The 21,092-nt window shown below is 41.3% G+C and overlaps 1 protein-coding gene across 2 annotated transcripts in view; it reads left to right on the forward strand.

Moving 5' to 3' along the window:
* MDGA2 (MAM domain containing glycosylphosphatidylinositol anchor 2) overlaps positions 1 to 21,092 on the forward strand; it is a 1,066,479-nt gene that overhangs the window by 1,027,818 nt on the left and 17,569 nt on the right. For both annotated transcript variants that reach the window (XM_073577764.1, XM_073577765.1), the window contains exons 13-14: positions 5,836 to 5,991; positions 6,738 to 6,896. In XM_073577764.1, coding sequence (XP_073433865.1) covers positions 5,836 to 5,991; positions 6,738 to 6,896 — 315 coding nt within the window. The remainder of the gene's footprint in view (positions 1 to 5,835; positions 5,992 to 6,737; positions 6,897 to 21,092) is intronic.

The raw sequence follows: 21,092 nt of genomic DNA on the forward strand, positions 1-21,092 counted from the left end.
CCTATTGCTTTCAAAGTTTTGTTCCGGTAAATGGCCTATAATACATTTCAAAAATTCAAACAGGCCATGATCCCAAGAGCTTACGCTCTATGGGGAAATCAGGCTGATGTAAAAAGGAAAAAGTGCTCGTAGTGTATTGTCCAACCATCTTTGCAATAAGTGAGTATTCATAAGTAGCTGCATGATTCAATCACCAACCAATAGTATTATATTTCCAGATACAAAGTGCTACTGAGCGCATGGAGGGTGAGGGAAACAGATGATCAAAGGGGCAAAATTGTAAAGGCAACTGTAAGAAGAACTGAGAAAAATTATATTAGTGAAGTAATGTGATAAGCCTGGCAAAACATTTTGTTCTGAGGGCATGTTTTAAATATGCGGACGCTGGAAATTAACCTGATTATTTGAGGTAGCACATTCCAAAGAGCTAGTGTAGCACGAGAAACATTTAAGAGACAGGAGCTGGACATTTAGATTATGGAGGATGTTGGTCAGAGATAAGGAGAAGATGTAGGATGGTACAGCACTATGTAGAGGGCTAGTAGGGTGGTAGACGGAGATGAGGAGGAGATGTAGGACGGACCAGCACTGTGGAGAGGATGGGTAAGTTGGTAGACAGAAATGGGGAAGAGATGTAACACAGTACAGCACTGTGGAGAGGACAGGTAGGGTGGCAGAGAGGAAAGGTGAAGAGATCTAGGGCGGTGCAGCTCCGCGGAGATGGGTAGTGTGGTAGACAGATGAGGAAGTGGTGAAGCACTGTAGAGAGGACAGGTAGTGTGGTAGACAGATGAGATGTAAGACAGCGCAGCACTGTGGAGAGAAATGGAACGGTAGTAGACAGATGATTAGGAGATGCAGCACCAAGGAGAGGATGGGTAGGGTGGTAGACAGATGATGAGTAGATGTAGTGAAGTGCTGCACTGTCAAGAGTATGAGTAGGGTGGTAGACAGATGAGGAGATGTAGGGGGTGCAGCACTGTGGAGAGGACAGATAGGGTGGTAGACAGATGAGGAGGAGATGTAGGGCAGTGCTGCACTGTGGAGAGTATGAGTAGGGTGGTAGACAGATGAGGATATGTAGGGTCATGCAGCACTATGGAGAGGATAGGTAGGGTGGTAGACAGATGAGGAGATTCAGGGATATGCAACACAGTGGAGAGGATGGGTAGGGTGGTAGATAGATGATGATGTAATGTAGGATGGTGCCCCACCGTGAAAAGAATGGGTATGGTAGTAGACAGATGAGGAGATGTAGGGAAGTGCTGCACTGTGAAAAGTATGAGTAGGGTGGTAGACAGATGATTAGATGTAGGGTAGTGCTGCAATGTGGAGAGGACAGGTAGGGTGGTAGACAGATGAGGAGGAAATGTAGGGCAGTGCTGCACTGTGGAGCGTACGAGTAGGGTGGTTGACAGATGAGGAGATGTAGGGCCGTGCAACACTATAGAGAGAACAGGTAGGGTGATAGACAGATAAGGAGATGTAGGGTTGTGCAGGACTGTGTAGTGAATGGGTAGGGTGGTAAACAGATGAGGAAGAGATGTAAGGCAGTCCAGCACTGTGGAGAGGATGGATAGGGTGGTAGACAGATGAGGATGTGATGTAGGATGGTGCAGCACTGTGGAGAGGATGGGTATGGTTGTAGACAGATGAGGAGGAAATGTAGGGCAGTGCTGCACTGTGAACAGTATGAGTAGGGTGGTAGAGAGATGAGATGTTGGGTCTTGCAGCACTATGGAGAGGACAGGTAGGGTGGTAGACATATGAGTAGATATAGGGCAGTGCAGGACTGTGGAGAGGATGGGTAGGGTGGTAAACAGATGAGGAGGAGATATAAGGTGGTGCAGCACTGTAGAGAGGACAGATAGGGTATTAGACAGATGAGGATGCCATGTAGGATGGTGCATCATTATGAAGCTGATGGGTAGGGTGTTAGACAGAAGAGATGTAGGGTGGTGCAGAACTGTGGAGAGGATGGGTAGAGTGGTAGACAGATGAGATGTAGGGTGATGCAGTGCTGTGGAGAGCTATATTTGTAGTTGTGATAAGTTTATATTGTTTTCTGCAGCAGATGGACAACCAGTGCAATGGCTGCCACAGGGTGGAGGTATCAGTGTAGCAGCTGGACAGAAATATGATCTGTGTAAGTAAGGCTGATTACTAATTAGTTGCTATAATAAAGATAATTAGGAATTAGAGCAACCGTAAAGTTTTCCATGACAAGCAAACAGTAGAGTTTGGAGATGATTTTCTGGCTGGGACTTACTGCTGGGAGAAGGAGGGACAGAGCTGCGTTACTCAGAGTCTCATTTGAGGAGTCCCATTTGGCTGTTGGAAGACAAGAAAAAAAGTGTAAAAGTATTTGTGGAATCCAACCTAATAAACCAGCATTATATGTGCTTGCCATCAACAGGAGCAAAGGCTCCACATGATACATAAGATGTGGGAACACCTGGTGCTGTCATGGTTGCTCTGTTCACCCACTTTTGCAATACAGTTGACTCCCTAAAGGCTTGTTTTTGGAACACCTATTCATCCCTCTGGGAGTTATGTAAACAGCATAGTGCAGTTTTTGTAACCCTGCCTCTGGTGGCCAGGACCTGGATGCAGTTATTCAAATCTCAACCATGAAAAGAAATGGTAATTACCCTTTAAGATAAGCCATCTGAACATAAGCAGATATAAAAGGACTTCAGTGGATGATGCTTGGGGTTGTTCTGTAATACCAGAGGTATCCACACCAGTATGTATGGTACTCTGCCTTTTCACATCATAAAAAAATTGAACCATTTAGTCTGCTAATCAATGGAGATCCTAGAGGTGGATGCTGGAAAACCTCCCTATTGAAAGGGGCATTCCAATGTGGCTATTATTGCTATCAGTAGAAGTCTTTTTATAAAATTTTGGCAATTAATGTTCAAGCCCTCGGCATCTGTGAACCATAAAGGGAACAGTCAATTGGCAGTATAAACCAGGGCAATATGTGAACACAATGCAATGACTGGCCTGTGGCTCCCCCCCTCGAGAAATTATAGCTTCATGCATTTCTTTGTAGCTGTTGTGCTCCGATCGGGGGAGCCGCCGGATAGTCCATGCATTGCCTTCACATCGCTCTCCGATTCATACAGCCGCGTGATTGCGCACTAAAGAGTGGGCTCGAGCTCTGAACTTGGTCAGTACAATTCGATTGCCAGCTGTGTTATTCATCAAGCACTGAAAAGTAACTGATGCAAAATGCCAAAATTACCATTTTTTGGTAACCCCATCTCCCACAACAACTGCAAAAAAAACAAAAAAGAGATCAAAACGTCACATATACTACAAATTGTACCATAAAAACAGCTCAACATGCAGAAAATAAAAAAGTTGTCATACATCACCAACAGAGAAAAAAACATTAGGGGGTCTTTGAAAAATAGCAATACAAGCCTATTTTTTTTACAGTCCAGAATTTTATTAAGCCACTAAATCATAAAAAAAGCTATACAAATTTTGTATTGCCGTAATCGTACTGACATGGAGTCATGTTACCAGGTCAATATAACCCTACAATTAGTACCATAAAAACAAAACAAAAAAACAATGGCAGAATTGCTGTTTTTTTATCATTTCACCACATTGGTAATTTTTTTCTCCCCCTCTTATCAGTACGATAAATGGTAAAGTGAATGGCGTCATTCAAAACTACAACTCATCTTCCAAGACCTCATACGGCAATGTGGAAGGAAAAATAAAAAAGTTAACCACTTAAAGATGCAGTAATTTTTCATTTTGCGCTTTGTTTTTTTAAGAGGATTTCTATAGGAGTTGTAGTACTGTAATTGCATAAATCTGTACCTAGGCGAATGTTACTATCAGCTAAGAACGTCCTTAAGCATGTAAAGCCGTTATTAATCTTTCCGTAGTTCATGCTGAGCTCGGGATTATTTGCAGTTTTATGGGGTTACAGACCAGCTGAGAGTCTGACCTTTTGTTATCCAGATGTAAAGAAAATGATATGATTCATCTATCATGTCAATAAAATATCTGAGATGCAGAACGGCCCAGCAAATTCCTTCATTAAAGCCCCCTCCGATGTCACCTGCTGGAGGCCACTGTCAGGATCACACGCAATATATAAATATGTATAGAAAAAAGATTACCACCTACCAGCCAACATCCATTTCCATCAGTCCGAGAGACAGAAATAAATTGATAATTGTTTGTATGTGATTGAAATAATTGCAGGCTCCAGCGTTGAAGGGTTTATATTTCGCAGAATAGGCAACAATGTTTTCGTCTTCCTGTAGACCCCCTATAGGAAAACAATAATTACCTAAAAGAAAATGAGCTGACCTGTGTGTACAGAAAGAAGAAGCACCATTAACGGCTACGATGTGTGCATTACTAAATGCCTATTAGATATTTTTTGCTGCCAGTGATGTGTTACTCATACAAACAGATAATTTAATGGCAACCCATGAAAATGTCCCCCTTCACCAACACCATGGGGGTCCTGCATGGAGAAAGAAAGAAGCCATTAGTCAAGATCCAACCATTACACTGAATGGGTTGTGTAATACTGTGCAGCATCTACGGTGCTTCTGTAAGTGTAAAAAAGGGGGTATAATGACCAAAAGAGAGGAGGAAGGCCCATTTAGTATTTACTATAGGGTCCCTATGTCCCTTACTGAGTACCATGTTACTGCATCACAAGTTTTTGGTATGAATTATACATAGAAAATCTCCAACAAAGGCCAGTAAAATAGAAACAAGCGGAGCGTTACAAAGTGCAATCACGCTCAGCAGAAAAAATCTGAATAGATTGTAAGGAATGCAATATATTGCCTATATGTTGTGGACTTCTTGGAAATTTGGGATTCAACCAATGAAAAGTAGATCTTCGAGGATCCAAGTTAGCACCATATGGGACGGTCTTCTGCCGAGTGCTTGGAAACCTGTTCTAGTAAGAGTTAATCAGTGTGTCAACATGAGAGCCATTTAGATTCGTCTGTAATGATCTTCTACTGGACAGGTCCACCATTGTGTCAAAACCAAAACCCAGTAGAGGATCTTCTAGAGCCTGTCCAGGATATGGACATTATTCTATTAAAACCAAGACCCATTGGAGACTGCTCTGGTGAATCTGTCCAGTAGTGGACTACTAGTGTACCAAAACCAAAACGTATTGGATTATCTTGTGAACTTGTCCTGGAGAGGGGGCTACTATTTTGTCAAAACTAGGACTCATTGTGTGATTTTCTATTTGGCCTGTACAGTAGAAGTCCATTATTGTGTCAAAGCCAAGACCTATTGTAACATCCTCCCTTGGGTCTATCCAGTAGTTGGACATAATTGTGTCAAAACCAAGAACCACTGGGGATTCTCTGCTGGACCTGTCCAAAAGATGCCCATTATTGTTTCAAAATCAAGATCCAATGGAGGATCTCTGGTGGTCCTGTCTAGTAGAGGGTCATTATTGTTTCAAAGACAGAATCTATTGGAGGATCCTGGGTGTATCCTTTTCAACCCTACCAATAGTCATGAAATCAAAATATTTAAGCTGATTTGGCCTTTTTTTGATTTGGACAGTCATATTTTTTCCTATGATCCTTTATTCATGACTACTTGGATGATTCATAAGGTAATGTATTAATATCACCAAAGAAATTTCTTTCCATTACTTTCAGAATTATGACTATATGTAAGAAAAAAACTCATCACCATATGGGTTCGGGTAGCATTTGGAGAAAAGTAAACATTTCAACCAACTGCAATGAATGAGGATCATGTATGACTATGTCAAATTTTTGGACACTTCTGCTAAATATTAAATGTCTGTATTTCTTATAGGGGAGTTTCACTGTGGATTTGAAGATGGTAACATCTGCTTATTCACCCAGGATGACAGCGATATTTTTGACTGGACAAAACAAAGTGCTGGCACAAGAGATACTAGGTATACACCAAACACAGGGCCCACCACAGATGCCGGTGGATCCAAGCAAGGTATGTTTTCCCTATCTTAAAAGGAACCTTTCAGCAGTTTTGGCTGATATAACATAGGCCACTGCCAATCCGACCTGCAAGATAAGAAAAATAAGTTTTATTATACTCACCCGGGGGGGTGGTCCAGTCCGATAGGTGTCGCAGGTCCGGGTCCAACGCCTCCTATCTTCTTGCGATGCTGCCCTCCTGCTTGCTTCATCGCTCCCCGCATTGTGCTCCTGTGCAGGCGTACTGATCTGCCCTGTTGAGGGCAGACCAGTGCGCAGGTGCTGGGAAAGGTCAGAGGAGCCCAGCGCCTACACACTGCAGTACTTTACTCTGCCCTCAACAGGGCAGAGAAGTACGCCTGCGCAGGAGCACAATGTCGGGGAGAAGCAAGCAGGAGGGCAGTGGGTCAAGAAGATGGGAGGCGCCAGGCCCGGACCTGCGACACTCACCGGAGTGGACCGCCCACATCGGGTGAGTATAATAAAACTTATATTTCTTATCTTTCAGGTCGGATCAGAGGCTTAGCTACAGCATTATAGAATGCTGTAGATAAGCGCTAAAAGGCAGTGGCTGTATCTTATATCGGCCAAAACTGCTGACCGGTTCGCTTTAAAAGAAAATATTTATCTTGTCCTTCGACTGAAAATTGGAAAATGACCAGGAATATCTCATCCTTTTTAGCATCCATCTTTTACAAATATATATTTTTAATGTTTTCATAACGTTATCCAGTTTCCAAATGCATTTTTGTCCTGTAGGCTTCTACATGTACATAGAGACATCTCGCCCCCGAGAGGATGGAGAAAAAGCCAGACTAATTAGCCCAGTCTTTAACATTGCACAGAAAAATCCATATGGGTCCAGCAATACAGCTTATTGTTTTAGTTTTTTCTACCATATGTATGGAAGACATATAGGTAAGTCATTCTTCAGATGATATCTATATAAGATTATGCTGTACTCAAACATTCTCATTGTGTGATAGTGCTAAAACTATAATAATATCTTTAGGGAAATTGCCAACAGGAAGTGCTTTGCTTTCCTATTGCATTGGCTTTCCCCCCCAAACAACTTAATTTTGATGTTGACCTTAACACTTTGTTATTTGATTAGATAGGTACCACTTTGAACAGTGAACATCAGAATATTTTTGGTTGACCTTGATTTGGTTTTGGCAGTGCTGTACTTGGGTATGCTAATTTTAACCCCTTTCCAACATCGGGCATAATTGTTCGCCAATGTCGGACTCCCTCCCTTTGATGTGGGCTCAGGCGGTGAGCCCACATCATTCCTGGGACATGTCAGCTGTTTTGAACAGCTGACATGTGCCCACAATAGCCGCGGATGGAATCGTGGGTCATCGGTGTGTCAGCATGACAATCCGAGGTTTCCTGGAGACCTCTATGGTTATCAGTGCAGGATTGCTGTGAGCGCCACCCAGTCAGCACTCATAGAAAGTCAGCAATTCTACTACATGGAGGCGATCTGATCATCTCCTCTATGTAGCAGAGCCGGTCGGGTTCTGGCCGCTTCTAGTCTCCCATGGAGATTATTGAAGCATGCCAAAAGTAAAAAAAATGTGTTTAAAAATATAAAAAAGATAAAAAAATAAAAGTTCAAATCACTACCTTTTGCCACATTAAAAAAACAATAAAAATAAAATCAAACATACACATATTTGCAATCGCCGTGTTCAGAATCGCCCGATCTATCAATAAATAAAAGGATTTACCTGATTGCTGAGCTGCGTAGTGAGAAAAAAGTCAAAACGCCAGAATTACGTTTTTTTGGGTCGCCGCGACATTGCATTAAATTGCAATAACGGGCGACCAAAAGATCGTATCTGCACCAAAATGGTATCATTAAAAACGTCAGCCCGGCACGCAAAAAATAACTCAGCCAACCTGAGATCACAAAAAATGGAGACGCTATGGGTCTCGGAAAATGGTGCAATTTTTTTTTCTTTAGCAAAAAGTTTAGAATTTTTTTTCACCACTTAGATAAAAAAAGAACCTAGACATGTTTGGTGTCTATGAACTTGTAATGACCTGGAGAATCAGAATGGCAGGTCATTTTTAGCATTTAGTGAACCTAGCAAAAAAAACAAACAAAAGACAAGTGTGGGATTGCACTTTTTTTTTGCAATTTCCCCGCAATTGGAATTTTTTTTCCCATTTTCTAGTACGCAACATAGTAAAACCAATGATGTCATTCAAAAGTACAACTCGTCCTTCAAAAAATAAGCCCACAAATGCCCATATTGATGGAAAAATAATAAAGTTATAGCTTTGGGAAGGAAGGGAGCGAAAAACAAAATGCAAACTCAAAATAAAGCTCCAGGGGATAAGGGGTTAAAGCTCGGGCTACAAAGCAACATTTGGTTGTTCACAACTTCAGTGCTCCCCTGATGGAATTATGTTCCGAAATGGCAAAAGTTTGATTTTAGTAAATGTTGGATGGCTGTATTCAATCTTCTCTGACTCATGACACATGCCTCATGGATTACACCAAACGTATATACAGTTGTAAGAAGTCCAGTTTGCTCAGATTGGCTACTTTGCTTCCAAATTCCTCCTTGACACTCTATGCCATCTGGCATAATGGTGTAGCACATGGGTATCCAATTCTACAACGGTAAATCACCAATGACTGGTGGTTGGAATGTACCGTATCACCAACATGAGATTTCATTAAGACTAGAGATGCACAGAGACATGGAGCAGTCTAACATCTAACCTGTCACGGTAAAATTTCCACAATGCCATTAGTCACTCATAACCTCAATGTTTCCATATGATATGAAAATTTGGATATATCGCTGTAATACCCACTTACGGGTCACTAAATGGAGCCCAGTTACATTTGGTGTTCTGCTGGCATTTCAGAAATTGGGCATGTTACAGTTGAAGCCGAAAATAAATTCTTGTATATCGGGACCTACATATTGAACAATATAGTCATGACTAGTGGAAAAAAGCGAAAAACAGTCAAGAAAAAAAAGGAAGCCCACCCCACCCCAGACATTGGCATGAATGAATATTTGTATAAATTACTTATCACAACTAGTTTTTTGCACTCAATTTAACAATGGTAGATCCCCCATGCCTAGCTACTAAAATGCTGTGGGCATATTTACCGTGTATTGTTGTGCCAGACAACTAGGGCAATCAATTATAAGACTCATTAGCACTTTTCTAAATGGCAAAATATACTTGTGATGATTACGGCTCCCCTTGATAACAGCGGGAGTTTTGTTGTGTCTCGGAAAGCAATCTCTCCCACTTATATTGTTCCGAGAACTCTCCATTTATTAGTGGATTTCACGTGTTGTATTTGCACTTTAAAGTGAACTTGTCATCTTCAATTTTTACATTATTACTTTTACATTGATATATGTAACATTCACAATTTTTTTACACTATCTTTTATTGTTAATCAAGCTCACAATTGAAATTATATCAAAGCTCATTTCCACCTATGCACACAAATCGGAGCTTAATTTTTCTGATACGAGTTTTCCAAGATAAACCAAAAGTATTCCAAATATTCCATAAAAATAATCAAAATACAATAATGTAGAAAAATAAAATACTCCAAGTCCAACCTTATGTCAGATGATGCCCTGTCTGGAATAGTGCACTTCCATACTTTACCATATGAGCATAATTCTAGGTACCCTAATATGTTGCTGAAATAACAGCGCTTTTAAGAAAAAAATCCTCTCGTATAAAATAAATCCTATGGTTTGCATGAGGCATAATAAAAAAAGGAAATTCTACTTTTCTAAACCATGCTTAAAATATTAAGATTTTCCAATGTTTGAAAACTTGCAAGATAATAAGTGTAATTGGCAGAATCCTAATCCTAATTATTACAGATGAGTGAACCCAAGATTATATTTCGGGGGTTCGTACCGGATAGTTAGTGTCCGGTGCCAATCATCGACCGTCGACGTCTTCCAGAAATCCGTTGCAATGTTCGTTGTTCCGTGGAAGTCCGGCACCCAAAGCGAACCGTGGAATAAACTTTGTGTTGGGTGTCAGAACCCAATAAAGAACTTCCACGGGCCCACTCATCCCTTCTATTAATCTGTAAGATTATTATTTTCACTTGTAATATGCATAAAAAGCCACTTCTCGATCCACGTTTGGACTGACCAGGGTACACAAGTCGCAATGAAGTTCTGTACATGTGTCGAGGCCAAAGTTCCTGGTGATACCTCATTAGGCAAGGCCACTTTTAAAAAAGAAAATATGCTGATAAACTTAGCAATAAAACAAAAGAAAGTTGCTGCCCTTCTTTTAAAACCCAGCATGTGGAACGGAAGAGATTTTAGCCATAGTAAAACACCCAGAGAACGACCATTAATCCTGTTTACTGTCTCTGTATGTGCGTAATCAGTCTCTTGTTGCGGCTAGAGCTCCTGATCAATTCTCATCCATCTCTCTTCTTGATCGATCTCTTCACACCTGAATCAGTGAAACGAAGATTTAGATTCAGTGAAATTCTCAACCTGCGTCTTGTCGATATGTTTGTCCCTGATCCTTCATTGATGATCAATGGTTTCAGATTTGTTTCCTTTTGTTGGGCCTCGTGGCTTTCAATACAAGTTCTCTTAGTTCATAGAGAAAATAAACTGGAGTTCTTATCTGGATTAACCATATCCATTCTCAGGTTTACTTTCTGTAGCATAGTCAAATAAAAAGTTTATATAATATTATTTATATGGTGGATAAATAGTATTTAAAATGAGCCTTTTGCTTGCCTAAGATATGTAATTTTTTTCAGGTGTAAATGCCGCTGTTCTCCTGATTTTTTTTCTTTTGTTTCTGCACCTTTCTGTTCTTCACATATTGCCTCTTTACTGCATAAAAATTTAGACTTGTTTGCCAAGGGGGTGCGGTCTTCATCTCCTCTCTGTAGAGGCCTTTTTCATGAGGACTGCACCCAATTGGCTAAAAGACTGGATTTATATACAGAGAAGAGTAGTTCATATTTCAGGAATGGAGAGGCGCAGGAGGAAAAGAAAAAACATCTCTGGATTCAGGAAAATGGCGGCATTTACACCAGGTAAGCAAAAAATACATATTTATGGCAAGTGAGAGGTCATCTTTAAAAGGGCCCTTGTGAAAAGTTAACAAAAGGAAGCCATCCTTTACAAGAAAAAAATTAGCACTAGAACCTTTGTTCTAGCATTGCCAGTCTAATGCTGTCTGCCAAAACCAGAAGTGATTACATCCTGATTAGTGATGAGTAGAGTTGAGCGATACCGTCCGATACTTCAAAGTATCGTATCGGATGGTATCGGCCGATCTTTAAAAAAAGTATCGGTATCGCCGATTCCGATACCGGAAGTCCCATTCAAGTCTATGGGACTTCCGGTATCGGATTAAGAAAAACCCTTTCCTGCCCTTGTACAGCCTCTCTGGGGTCTGTACGGGCCTTTCGGGGGGCTGTGCCGGCCTGCCAGGGGGTCTGTGCAGGCTCCGGTGGTCTGTGCCGGCCTGCCGGTGGTCTGTGCAGGCTCCGGGGGGCTGTGCCGGCCTGCCGGGGGGCTGTGCCGGCCTGCCGGGGGGCTGTGCAGGCTCCGGGGGGCTGTGCCGGCCTGCCGGGGGGCTGTGCCGGCCTGCCGGGGGGCTGTGCAGGCTCCGGGGGTCTGTGCAGGCATCGTCCGATGGGACTACAAGTCCCATCGGGCGATGCCTGCTACCATGACAGTGATTGACACATTAGCCAATGATGGGACAGTAGTAGTCCCATCATCCGGCTAATGTGTTAAATGTTAAAAAAAAAAAAAAAAATTACATGCTACATACATACAACATGCATACTACATACATGCTACATTCATACTACATACTACATACATGCTACATTCATACTACATAAATACTACATGCAACATACATACTACATATATACTACATGCATGCTACATACATACTGCATGCTACATACATACCACATATATACTACATACATACTACATGCATGCTACATGCATGCTACATGCTACATACATAACACATATATACTACATGCATGCTACATACATACTACATGCTACATACTACATATATACTACATGCATGCTACATACTACATGCTACATACATACTACATATATACTACATGCATGCTACATACATACTGCATGCTACATGCATGCTACATACATACTACATACATACTACATGCTACATACATACTACATATATACTACATACATACTACATACATACTACATGCATGCTACATGCATGCTACATACATGCCACATACATAACACATATATACTACATGCATGCTACATACATACTACATGCTACATACATACCATATACATACTACATGCATGCTACATACATACTACATGCATGCTACATACATACTACATGCTACATACATACTACATATATACTACATGCATGCTACATACATACTACATGCTACATACATACTACATATATACTACATGCATGCTACATACTACATGCTACATACATACTACATATATACTACATGCATGCTACATACTACATGCTACATACATACTACATGCTACATGCATGCTACATACTACATGCTACATACATACTACATGCTACATGCATGCTACATACTACATGCTACATACATACTGCATGCTACATGCATGCTACATACATACTACATACATACTACATGCTACATACATACCACATATATACTACATACATACAATACATTCATACAATACATACATAGACATACAGTACATATAACATAGAGTAACATACTTACCAATACTTGTCACATTGTTCCCCGAAGCCATTGTCTTTTCCGGAATAAATATTAACATAACAAACCACAAAAATACTCACCCACGATCCGAAGCAGTCCACGAGTGTGTCCCACGACGATCTTGGGTAGAGAACTGCAGCATCAGCTGTTGCTGCCGTTCTCTACGGGCTGCAGGAATCCAATGACGGAAGGTAGGTATCCTTCCGCACTGTATTCCTCCGCCACTTAAAAAAAAAAAAAGTCCCTAGTCTCACTTTATGCCATTGCTGTGTGGGAAATTCCCACGCAGCAATGGCATAAAGTGAGACTAGGGACTTTTTTTTTTTTAAGTGGCGGAGGAATACAGTGCGGAAGGATACCTACCTTCCGTCATTGGATTCCTGCAGCCCGTAGAGAATGGCAGCATCATCTGATGCTGCAGTTCTCTACCCAAGATCGTCGTGGGACACACTCGTGGACTGCTTCGGATCGTGGGTGAGTATTTTTGTGGTTTGTTATGTTAATATTTATTCCGGAAAAGACAATGGCTTCGGGGAACAATGTGACAAGTATTGGTAAGTATGTTACTCTATGTTATATGTACTGTATGTCTATGTATGTATTGTATGAATGTATTGTATGTATGTAGTATATATGTGGTATGTATGTAGCATGTAGTATGTATGTAGTATGTATGTAGCATGCATGTAGCATGTAGTATGTATGTAGCATGCATGTAGTATATATGTAGTATGTATGTAGCATGCATGTAGTATATATGTAGCATGTATGTAGTATGTATGTGGTATGTATGTAGCATGTAGTATGTATGTAGCATGCATGTAGTATATATGTAGTATGTATGTAGCATGTATGTAGTATGTATGTAGTATGTATGTGGTATGTATGTAGCATGTAGTATGTATGTAGCATGCATGTAGTATATATGTAGTATGTATGTAGCATGTAGTATGTATGTAGTATGTATGTAGTATGTATGTGGTATGTATGTAGCATGTAGTATGTATGTAGCATGCATGTAGCATGCATGTAGTATGTATGTAGCATGCATGTAGTATGTATGTAGCATGCATGTAGTATGTATGTAGTATGTATGTAGTATGTATGTAGCATGCAGTATGTATGTAGCATGTATGTAGTATGTATGTAGTATATATGTAGTATGTATGTAGCATGTAGTATGTATGTAGCATGCATGTAGTATATATGTAGTATGTATGTAGCATGCATGTAGTATGTATGTAGTATGTATGTAGTATGTATGTAGCATGCAGTATGTATGTAGCATGTATGTAGTATATATGTAGTATGTATGTAGCATGCATGTAGTATGTATGTTGCATGTAGTATGTATGTAGCATGCATGTAGTATGTATGTAGCATGTATGTAGTATGTATGTAGTATATATGTAGTATGTATGTAGCATGTAGTATGTATGTAGCATGCATGTAGTATGTATGTAGTATTTTTTTTTTTTTTTTTTTTTTTTTTTAACATTTAACACATTAGCCGGATGATGGGACTACTACTGTCCCATCATTGGCTAATGTGTCAATCACTGTCATGGTAGCAGGCATCGCCCGATGGGACTTGTAGTCCCATCGGACGATGCTTGCACAGACCCCCGGACATCAGCACAGCCCCCCGGCAGGCCGGCACAGCCCCCCGGCAGGCCGGTACAGACCCCCACAGGGTGCACAGACCACCGGCAGGCCGGCACAGCCCCCCGGCAGGCCGGTACAGACCCCGGGCAGTCCACACAGCCCCCCGGCAGGCCGGCACAGCCCCCCGGCAGGCCGGCAGAGACCCCTGGAAGGCCCGAAATGACGGCGCATCATGATGCGCACACACCGCGCATCATGATGACGTCAGGCCGTCAATCAACTGAACTTCCGATTCCGATGCCGAATTCCGATATTGAAAAAATATCGGAAGTCGGTATCGGAATTCCGATACAGCAAGTATCGGCCGATACCCGATACTTGCGGTATCGGAATGCTCAACACTAGTGATGAGCAAATTCGCTCTCATACGGTGTTATCCGAGCATGCTCAGATGCTAACCAAGTGTCTTCGGCGTGCTTGAATAATATGTTCGAGTCCCAGAGGCTGTTTGACAGCCATAACACATGCAGGGATTGTCTAACAAATTGGCAATCCCTGCATGTGTTGCGAGTTTCGACCAGCCGTGAGACATGCTGCTGCGGAGACTTGAGCATATTTTTTGAGCACGCCGAAGACACTCTGTTAGTATACGAGCATTTTCGGATAATACCTTATCCCAGCACCTTTGCTCATCACTAATCCTGACCACATGTCAACTGATAGCTTAGACTATTAATTGACCATAGTGCAATGAGACTGGTGGTCGGAATGTCATCACTTCTGGCCCCAACAGAGGTTATTGGAATGTATGAAATGTAGCTAATGGGAATTCTAGTTGTAAGCATTGATATTTTCTTTATTTGAAAATTTAACAGGGTAATGACATCTCTTTAAGAGGGGTTAGAAAACCCATTTTATGCCTAATCCCTAATTACTTGAAACAGCAATTCTAGACCCAAGTCATTGACCACCACCAGCAGGGAAGGACTGGCCATCTGGCAATTCTGCAAATGCCAGAAGGGCCTGTCTGGTTGTGGGCTGCCTTATTTGCTATGTTGTTAACAGAATCAATGTTCTCAAGACACCCACACTGTTAAGAGTTGTGACGAAGCACAAAGTCACTTACGCCAGCAGGCCACAGGTATCATTAGAAATATTGGTCTTTTAGTAAATCTTGCTTTCGTTAATCAAGGGTAATATATCCCATCTGATTCTTGGGGACTGAGACAGCATGGGCCTGTGTGATTTCAAATGCCAGGGCTGAATTTCAGTCTCAGTCTGTACCTGCATATCACCAACAAAGCCGAAAGCTCCAGAATTCTGGCTCCATTGCACCAAAGCACGTCATCCTCTACTGTTATGAGCTCATTTTCTCCTTCACCTTTGATGTCCGATGAATTCCCTCTGCTGGTGAAAGGAGGTAGTGAAATTGATTTGGATGGGAAAAACTTGTCATCTGAACAGGTGGAGTGTGATTGGACATGCAGAATCTCTGAGTGAATATAAGGCCGCCGACGCCCTGCTGGGTTGCTAGTGATCCTCTCTGCTCTGAGCTCTGGCCTCCAGTTTAGTCCTGTCTACTAAAGCTGAGTTTTTGCTCTGCTATTGTTCCATGAGATTTTTTTCTGGTTTACTTAGTGTTTACGTTCAGCCAGCCCTGGTTGGGACTGGCTGAACTCCATTTTTGTCTCTGATCAGTTGATCTCTTTGCTCTGTTTTCAGAATATACCTGAGTGCTGATATAGTGATTTTGAAGTCTAGTGACTTCAGGGCCTTTTCTATCAGACGTGTTGGACATTATTTTTGGCAGGGTTTTTGCGTGATTGCAGACAGTTGCTTTTCTTTCCTGTCCTTTCTAGTTAGTGAGGGCCCCATCGTTTGCTCAGCCTGTCTTTCTGTCTGTGTTTGTGTTTTCATTGTTTTCACCGTCAATACATGTTGGGGGCTGTCTATTGCTTTGGGGTCTGTTCTGGGGCAGTTTAGATTTCCCCTTTCTTTCTTTAGGTTTATTTAGTTCTCTGGCTGTGAACGAGGTTTCTAGGACCACCGTAGGAACACCCCACAGCTACTGTTAGTTGTTGTAGCTACCAACCTCTCCGGTTTTCTGGACTTAGCTTGTATTTTTGTTTTTTCCTCCTCCGGTGACTCATTCAAAACACTCTACATGTCATGTATCACATTTGTAGACAAGTGGATCTATCAGAATTGGGCAGAGTCCAGAGGTAAAGTGCTGAAAAATAGCAAGTTTAGGGCAGCACCCCACTACAAATAAATTAATCTGTAACTAGTGGTTGCAAGAGAATGATCCCGATCCTCCATGAGGTGCAAAGAAGAAGAGAGCGACGAGAGCAGCCATTGTAGCAATAATACATTGTCTTGATACAGACATATACATTTTGTAAGGCGGAAGCGTTGCTGTCGCTCTGCATTACGTGATGTATTAATAAAGAAGATACCTTTTGCTAACGTGGATGTTGTTGTCGCTCTCTTCACTGGACTGGCAATTCTGGCAAATGACTGAGGGGCCTTTCTGGTCATGGGCTGCCTTGTCTGCTACCTTGTTAACAGAATTGTTGTTCTCAAGAGACCCATACTGTTAAGAGTTGTGAAGGAGCACAAAGTCACTGACTCCATCACTTACCCTAGCAGGCCTCGGGTAGCATTAGAAACATTGGTCTTGTAGTAAATCTTCCTTTCCTGCATCCAGGGTAATATATCCCATCTGATTCTTGGGGACTGGGACAACATAGGCCTATGTGATTTCAAATACCAGGGCTGATTTTCAGTCCCAGTCCGTACCTGACCACCAGCATGCTTGTCCTATCTCTTTGGCTAAGCTGTGATTTCCTATCACTATCTGATTCACCACAACATGGCTTCTGCATTCCCTGCCTCAGCTTTATGTAGGAATGATAGTCGCTCCCAAATGACTGAGCTGTATCATATAATGCATTAGGGCATTAAGCAATTAGCTGCAAAGGGAGAAACCTCATGGCCACACCTAATCTTCTGCAATATGTAAAATAGCTGTGGCCCTTTTTGGTGTATTTGCACACCCTGTTGTACCACCTATAGAGACAACAAATGAACATTTTTTAACCTTTGAAAAAGTATGCTGTCTTCTAAAACAGGTCTATAGGATGTATCCAGTACTTGAAAGGTGCAATTCCTCACACAGCATCAATATGTAAATTGCCTCTTCAGAGAGAAAGAGGACACTATAGCCCGAAACACATATTGTATGCAAATTGAGATTCTGATTTTACTTTTATCCTAAGTCATATTACAAGACTTGTTAAAGGGTTGATTATGACTTGTAAGATCGCTACTACCAACAGGTGGCGCTATAGAGTTCAAGTCCTCTTTCTCTATGAAGAGGCAATGTGCATATTACATTTCACAGAGGAGCATTGCATGGCGAATAAGCCTCCTTACCTTGACAAGCCAGAGCTGGCATGTCACTCTCCACAAGGAGAAACCTTACCCCTTAGACATCACACAACGTCCAAACAGTGATGGTGCTACTTTAGGAATAAGACAGTCTTGTTTTTCTAACCTTGGACAAACCCTTTAAAGCATCACACAGTCAATTTTTTTTCAGCAAAAAAATAAAGATTTGATATTTACAAGCAGGTACCCATGTATATTTGACCATAAAGCTATCTTTAAAGCACCACTCCAGCATTTATTTTTCAGCTCTAGAGTGTCACTTTAAATTTAAGTCCCCTGCCCCCGGTCATATTACCCACCCTCCGGCGTCTTCACCATTTTTCGGCACCGCTCCAATCCCTCGGTGCACATGGCTTCTGAGTTGCCTGAAGTCCAAAGCTACATCACAAGCTCTGAGAGCCAGAATGAGACTTTCATAGACTTGTATTGAAAACTGACCTCCGTGTTCTCCATGAAACACTGGAGCTGCCGGCAGGTCACTTTTTTCCGGAAACCGAAGGGAGTGACACTGGAAAAGAATGAATGCGGTGGCAGGTGAGTATGAGATGAGCCAGGAGAATTACATTTATAGCACCACTCCAGCAGTGCAATAAAAAACCCACTGAAGTGGTGCTTTAATAATGCTAGAACAGTTACAATTATTACACCGGATCAGAAAAATATGGTTGCTTCTCCCTTTAACAGCCCCATCCCTGCCCCCAGATCATGTATAGTATTGCAGCTCAAACACATTCAGTGGAAATGAGCTGCAATACCCAATATGGATATGTTGGGAGCTGTTTTGAAAAAAGCTTTTGTTGATGAGCAAATCTTTCGAATTTCAAATTTTCCAGCTTTGTCAAATTTTTCCAAAAAATTTCATTTGAATCGCAAACATTACAAAGTCTCCAATTGCCTTAGAAACATATGTATGACTCTGAAGTTTCTTATGACTGTACCTAACCCATCAAAGCACTATAGCACAAACACAATCTTAGTAATGTCAAAGTGACCACATAATATATAGATATGGGTAAACAGATAGTAGTTCTTCACTGCTGTCCTGTCAGACAATATCTCTATCATTTTTTTCAGTGCTTTAAGGCTTTCTCTCCCCATTTTTATTGTAAATCGGTGAGCTGTGACATCCTCTCACTAATCGAGATTCACCACTTAGTGGTGCTGCTGCATTCCCTGCCTTGGCTTTTAAACAGGCTATGTTAGTTCCTTTTGATTGGCTGTGATATACTAAGTGACATAATAGCTACAACAAGGCATTAGGGGAAGCCAGTGAGGCCACACTTGAGCTTCCTCTGGCAGATACATACTTTGTCCAAATTGTTTAAATCAGGCTGGGTCCATCAAATTTCCTAAAATTTGGCACAAATTTGTTACGCATCAAGCAATTCGCTCACCTCTGTTGTACTCCTTTTTACGATCTGCACTTTCTACGCCTTTTTCTCAATCTAGCATGTCTTTTTCCAGTGTATTAGAGCTGCAAAGCAAGTAGCAGTGTCAATCCCCTTATAATATTGTTATGTTCTTTGACGTGCTTGGCCAACCTTTTCTTTTCTCCTTAGGAATTTTAATGAGGAAGGCAAGCCTAGCGATCCATTTCACACTTCTGTGTCAGTCTCGTTCTTTTGAGTCAGTCTTATTCACAGCAGCACTAATTTCTAAACACCCTGAAAAAATTTACTTTTAGCTGTCCCCATATGCTTATAACATCACCCTTCCATATAAAATCCAGCGAGTGCATTGTGTCCATTAGGGAAAGACACTTTTCCGCTTTTGTATTCGGATAATACACCATTATATGAGGTGTGTAGCTTCCTATTACCAGGCACTGAAAGGTTAATAGGGCTCCTGAAGTTTTGTGTTGCACCATTTATCTTGCTTTAAGGTTTGGAGAGACCTAAGAACGTAATATACATATTTTCCCATTTATTCCAAATTTTATTAGGACCAAAACAAATTGGAAGACAATTCAAGAGAATCTGCCAAAAATTGTATTTATTTTTTTATTTTACTCATTTATATAGCGCCATTAATTCCACATCGCTTTACAGGCATTATTGGCACTGTCCCCATTGGAGCTCACAATCTAAATTCCCTGTCATTATGTCTTTGGAACATGGGAGGAAACAGGAGTACCGGGAGGAAACCCACACAGACACGGGGAGAACATACAAACGCATTGCAGATGTTAAAAATGAATTTTCCTAACTTCCATCATCTCTATTTAAGATTAATTTCAATGGGGCTGAGCTGCAGTACACTAAAATGACCACTGCACGGTATAGGGAGCTGTTGTGTATTGTATTATTACACTTTGCACTTCCAGTGCCAAGTATTAGTTGATCAATGAAAGTCAGTCATTTATTTACACGGTTTGTCCAGAACTGAAATATGGAAGTCTAAAACAATCCTTTCACACGTCCTAGAAGATTATTACCTGTGTGTCATGTTGCATATATTTTCAAAAGCACTTTATATATTCATGTGTAAGGCATCTCCTTGCGAAGACCACCTTTCCTTACCAGGATCTTGATTTGCTTTAGGGCCGAGAATGGGTAAAAAAATAGGAATAGAATAACAGAATACATAAATATAAAAAAAAATGCATAATATATATATATATATATATATATATATATATATATATACTAGCTGAAGAGCCTGGCGTTGCCTGGGCATAGTAACCAACTGTGGTTAGTTATAGCAAATTATAATGATTAAATTGCACATAAAAACTGTGCATCTAATTCTATCCTATGTGATACTGACTGCTGAGCCGTGTATCTAATCCTATTCTGTGTGATACTGTCTGCTGAGCCGCGTATCTAATACTATTCTGTGATACTGTGTGCTGAGCTGCGTATCTAATCCTATCCTGTGTGATACTGTCTGCTGAGCCGTGTATCTATTCCTATCCTGGTTGATACTGACTGCTGAGCTGTGTATCTAATCCTATCCTGTGTGATACTGACTGCTGAGCCGTGTATCTAATCCTATCCTGTGTGATACTGTCTGCTGAGCCGCCGTGTATCTAATCCTGTCCTGTGTGATACTGTCTGCTGAGCTGTGTATCTAATCATATCCTGTGTGATACTGACTGCTGAGCTGTGTATCTAATCCTCTCCTGTGTGATACTGACTGCTGAGCTGTGTATCTAATCCTATCCTGTGTGATACTGACTGCTGAGCCGTGTATCTAATCCTATCCTGTGTGATACTGGGCTCCCCCTGCAGTCTGTGTCAGAGGGTGGTCTGTGTTGGCACAGTAATAAATTGTGT

Source organism: Dendrobates tinctorius, unplaced genomic scaffold, assembly GCF_039654945.1.
Source record: "Dendrobates tinctorius isolate UK_male_01 unplaced genomic scaffold, ASM3965494v1 ptg000057l, whole genome shotgun sequence".
In the NCBI taxonomy this organism is placed as follows: Eukaryota; Metazoa; Chordata; class Amphibia; order Anura; family Dendrobatidae; genus Dendrobates; species Dendrobates tinctorius.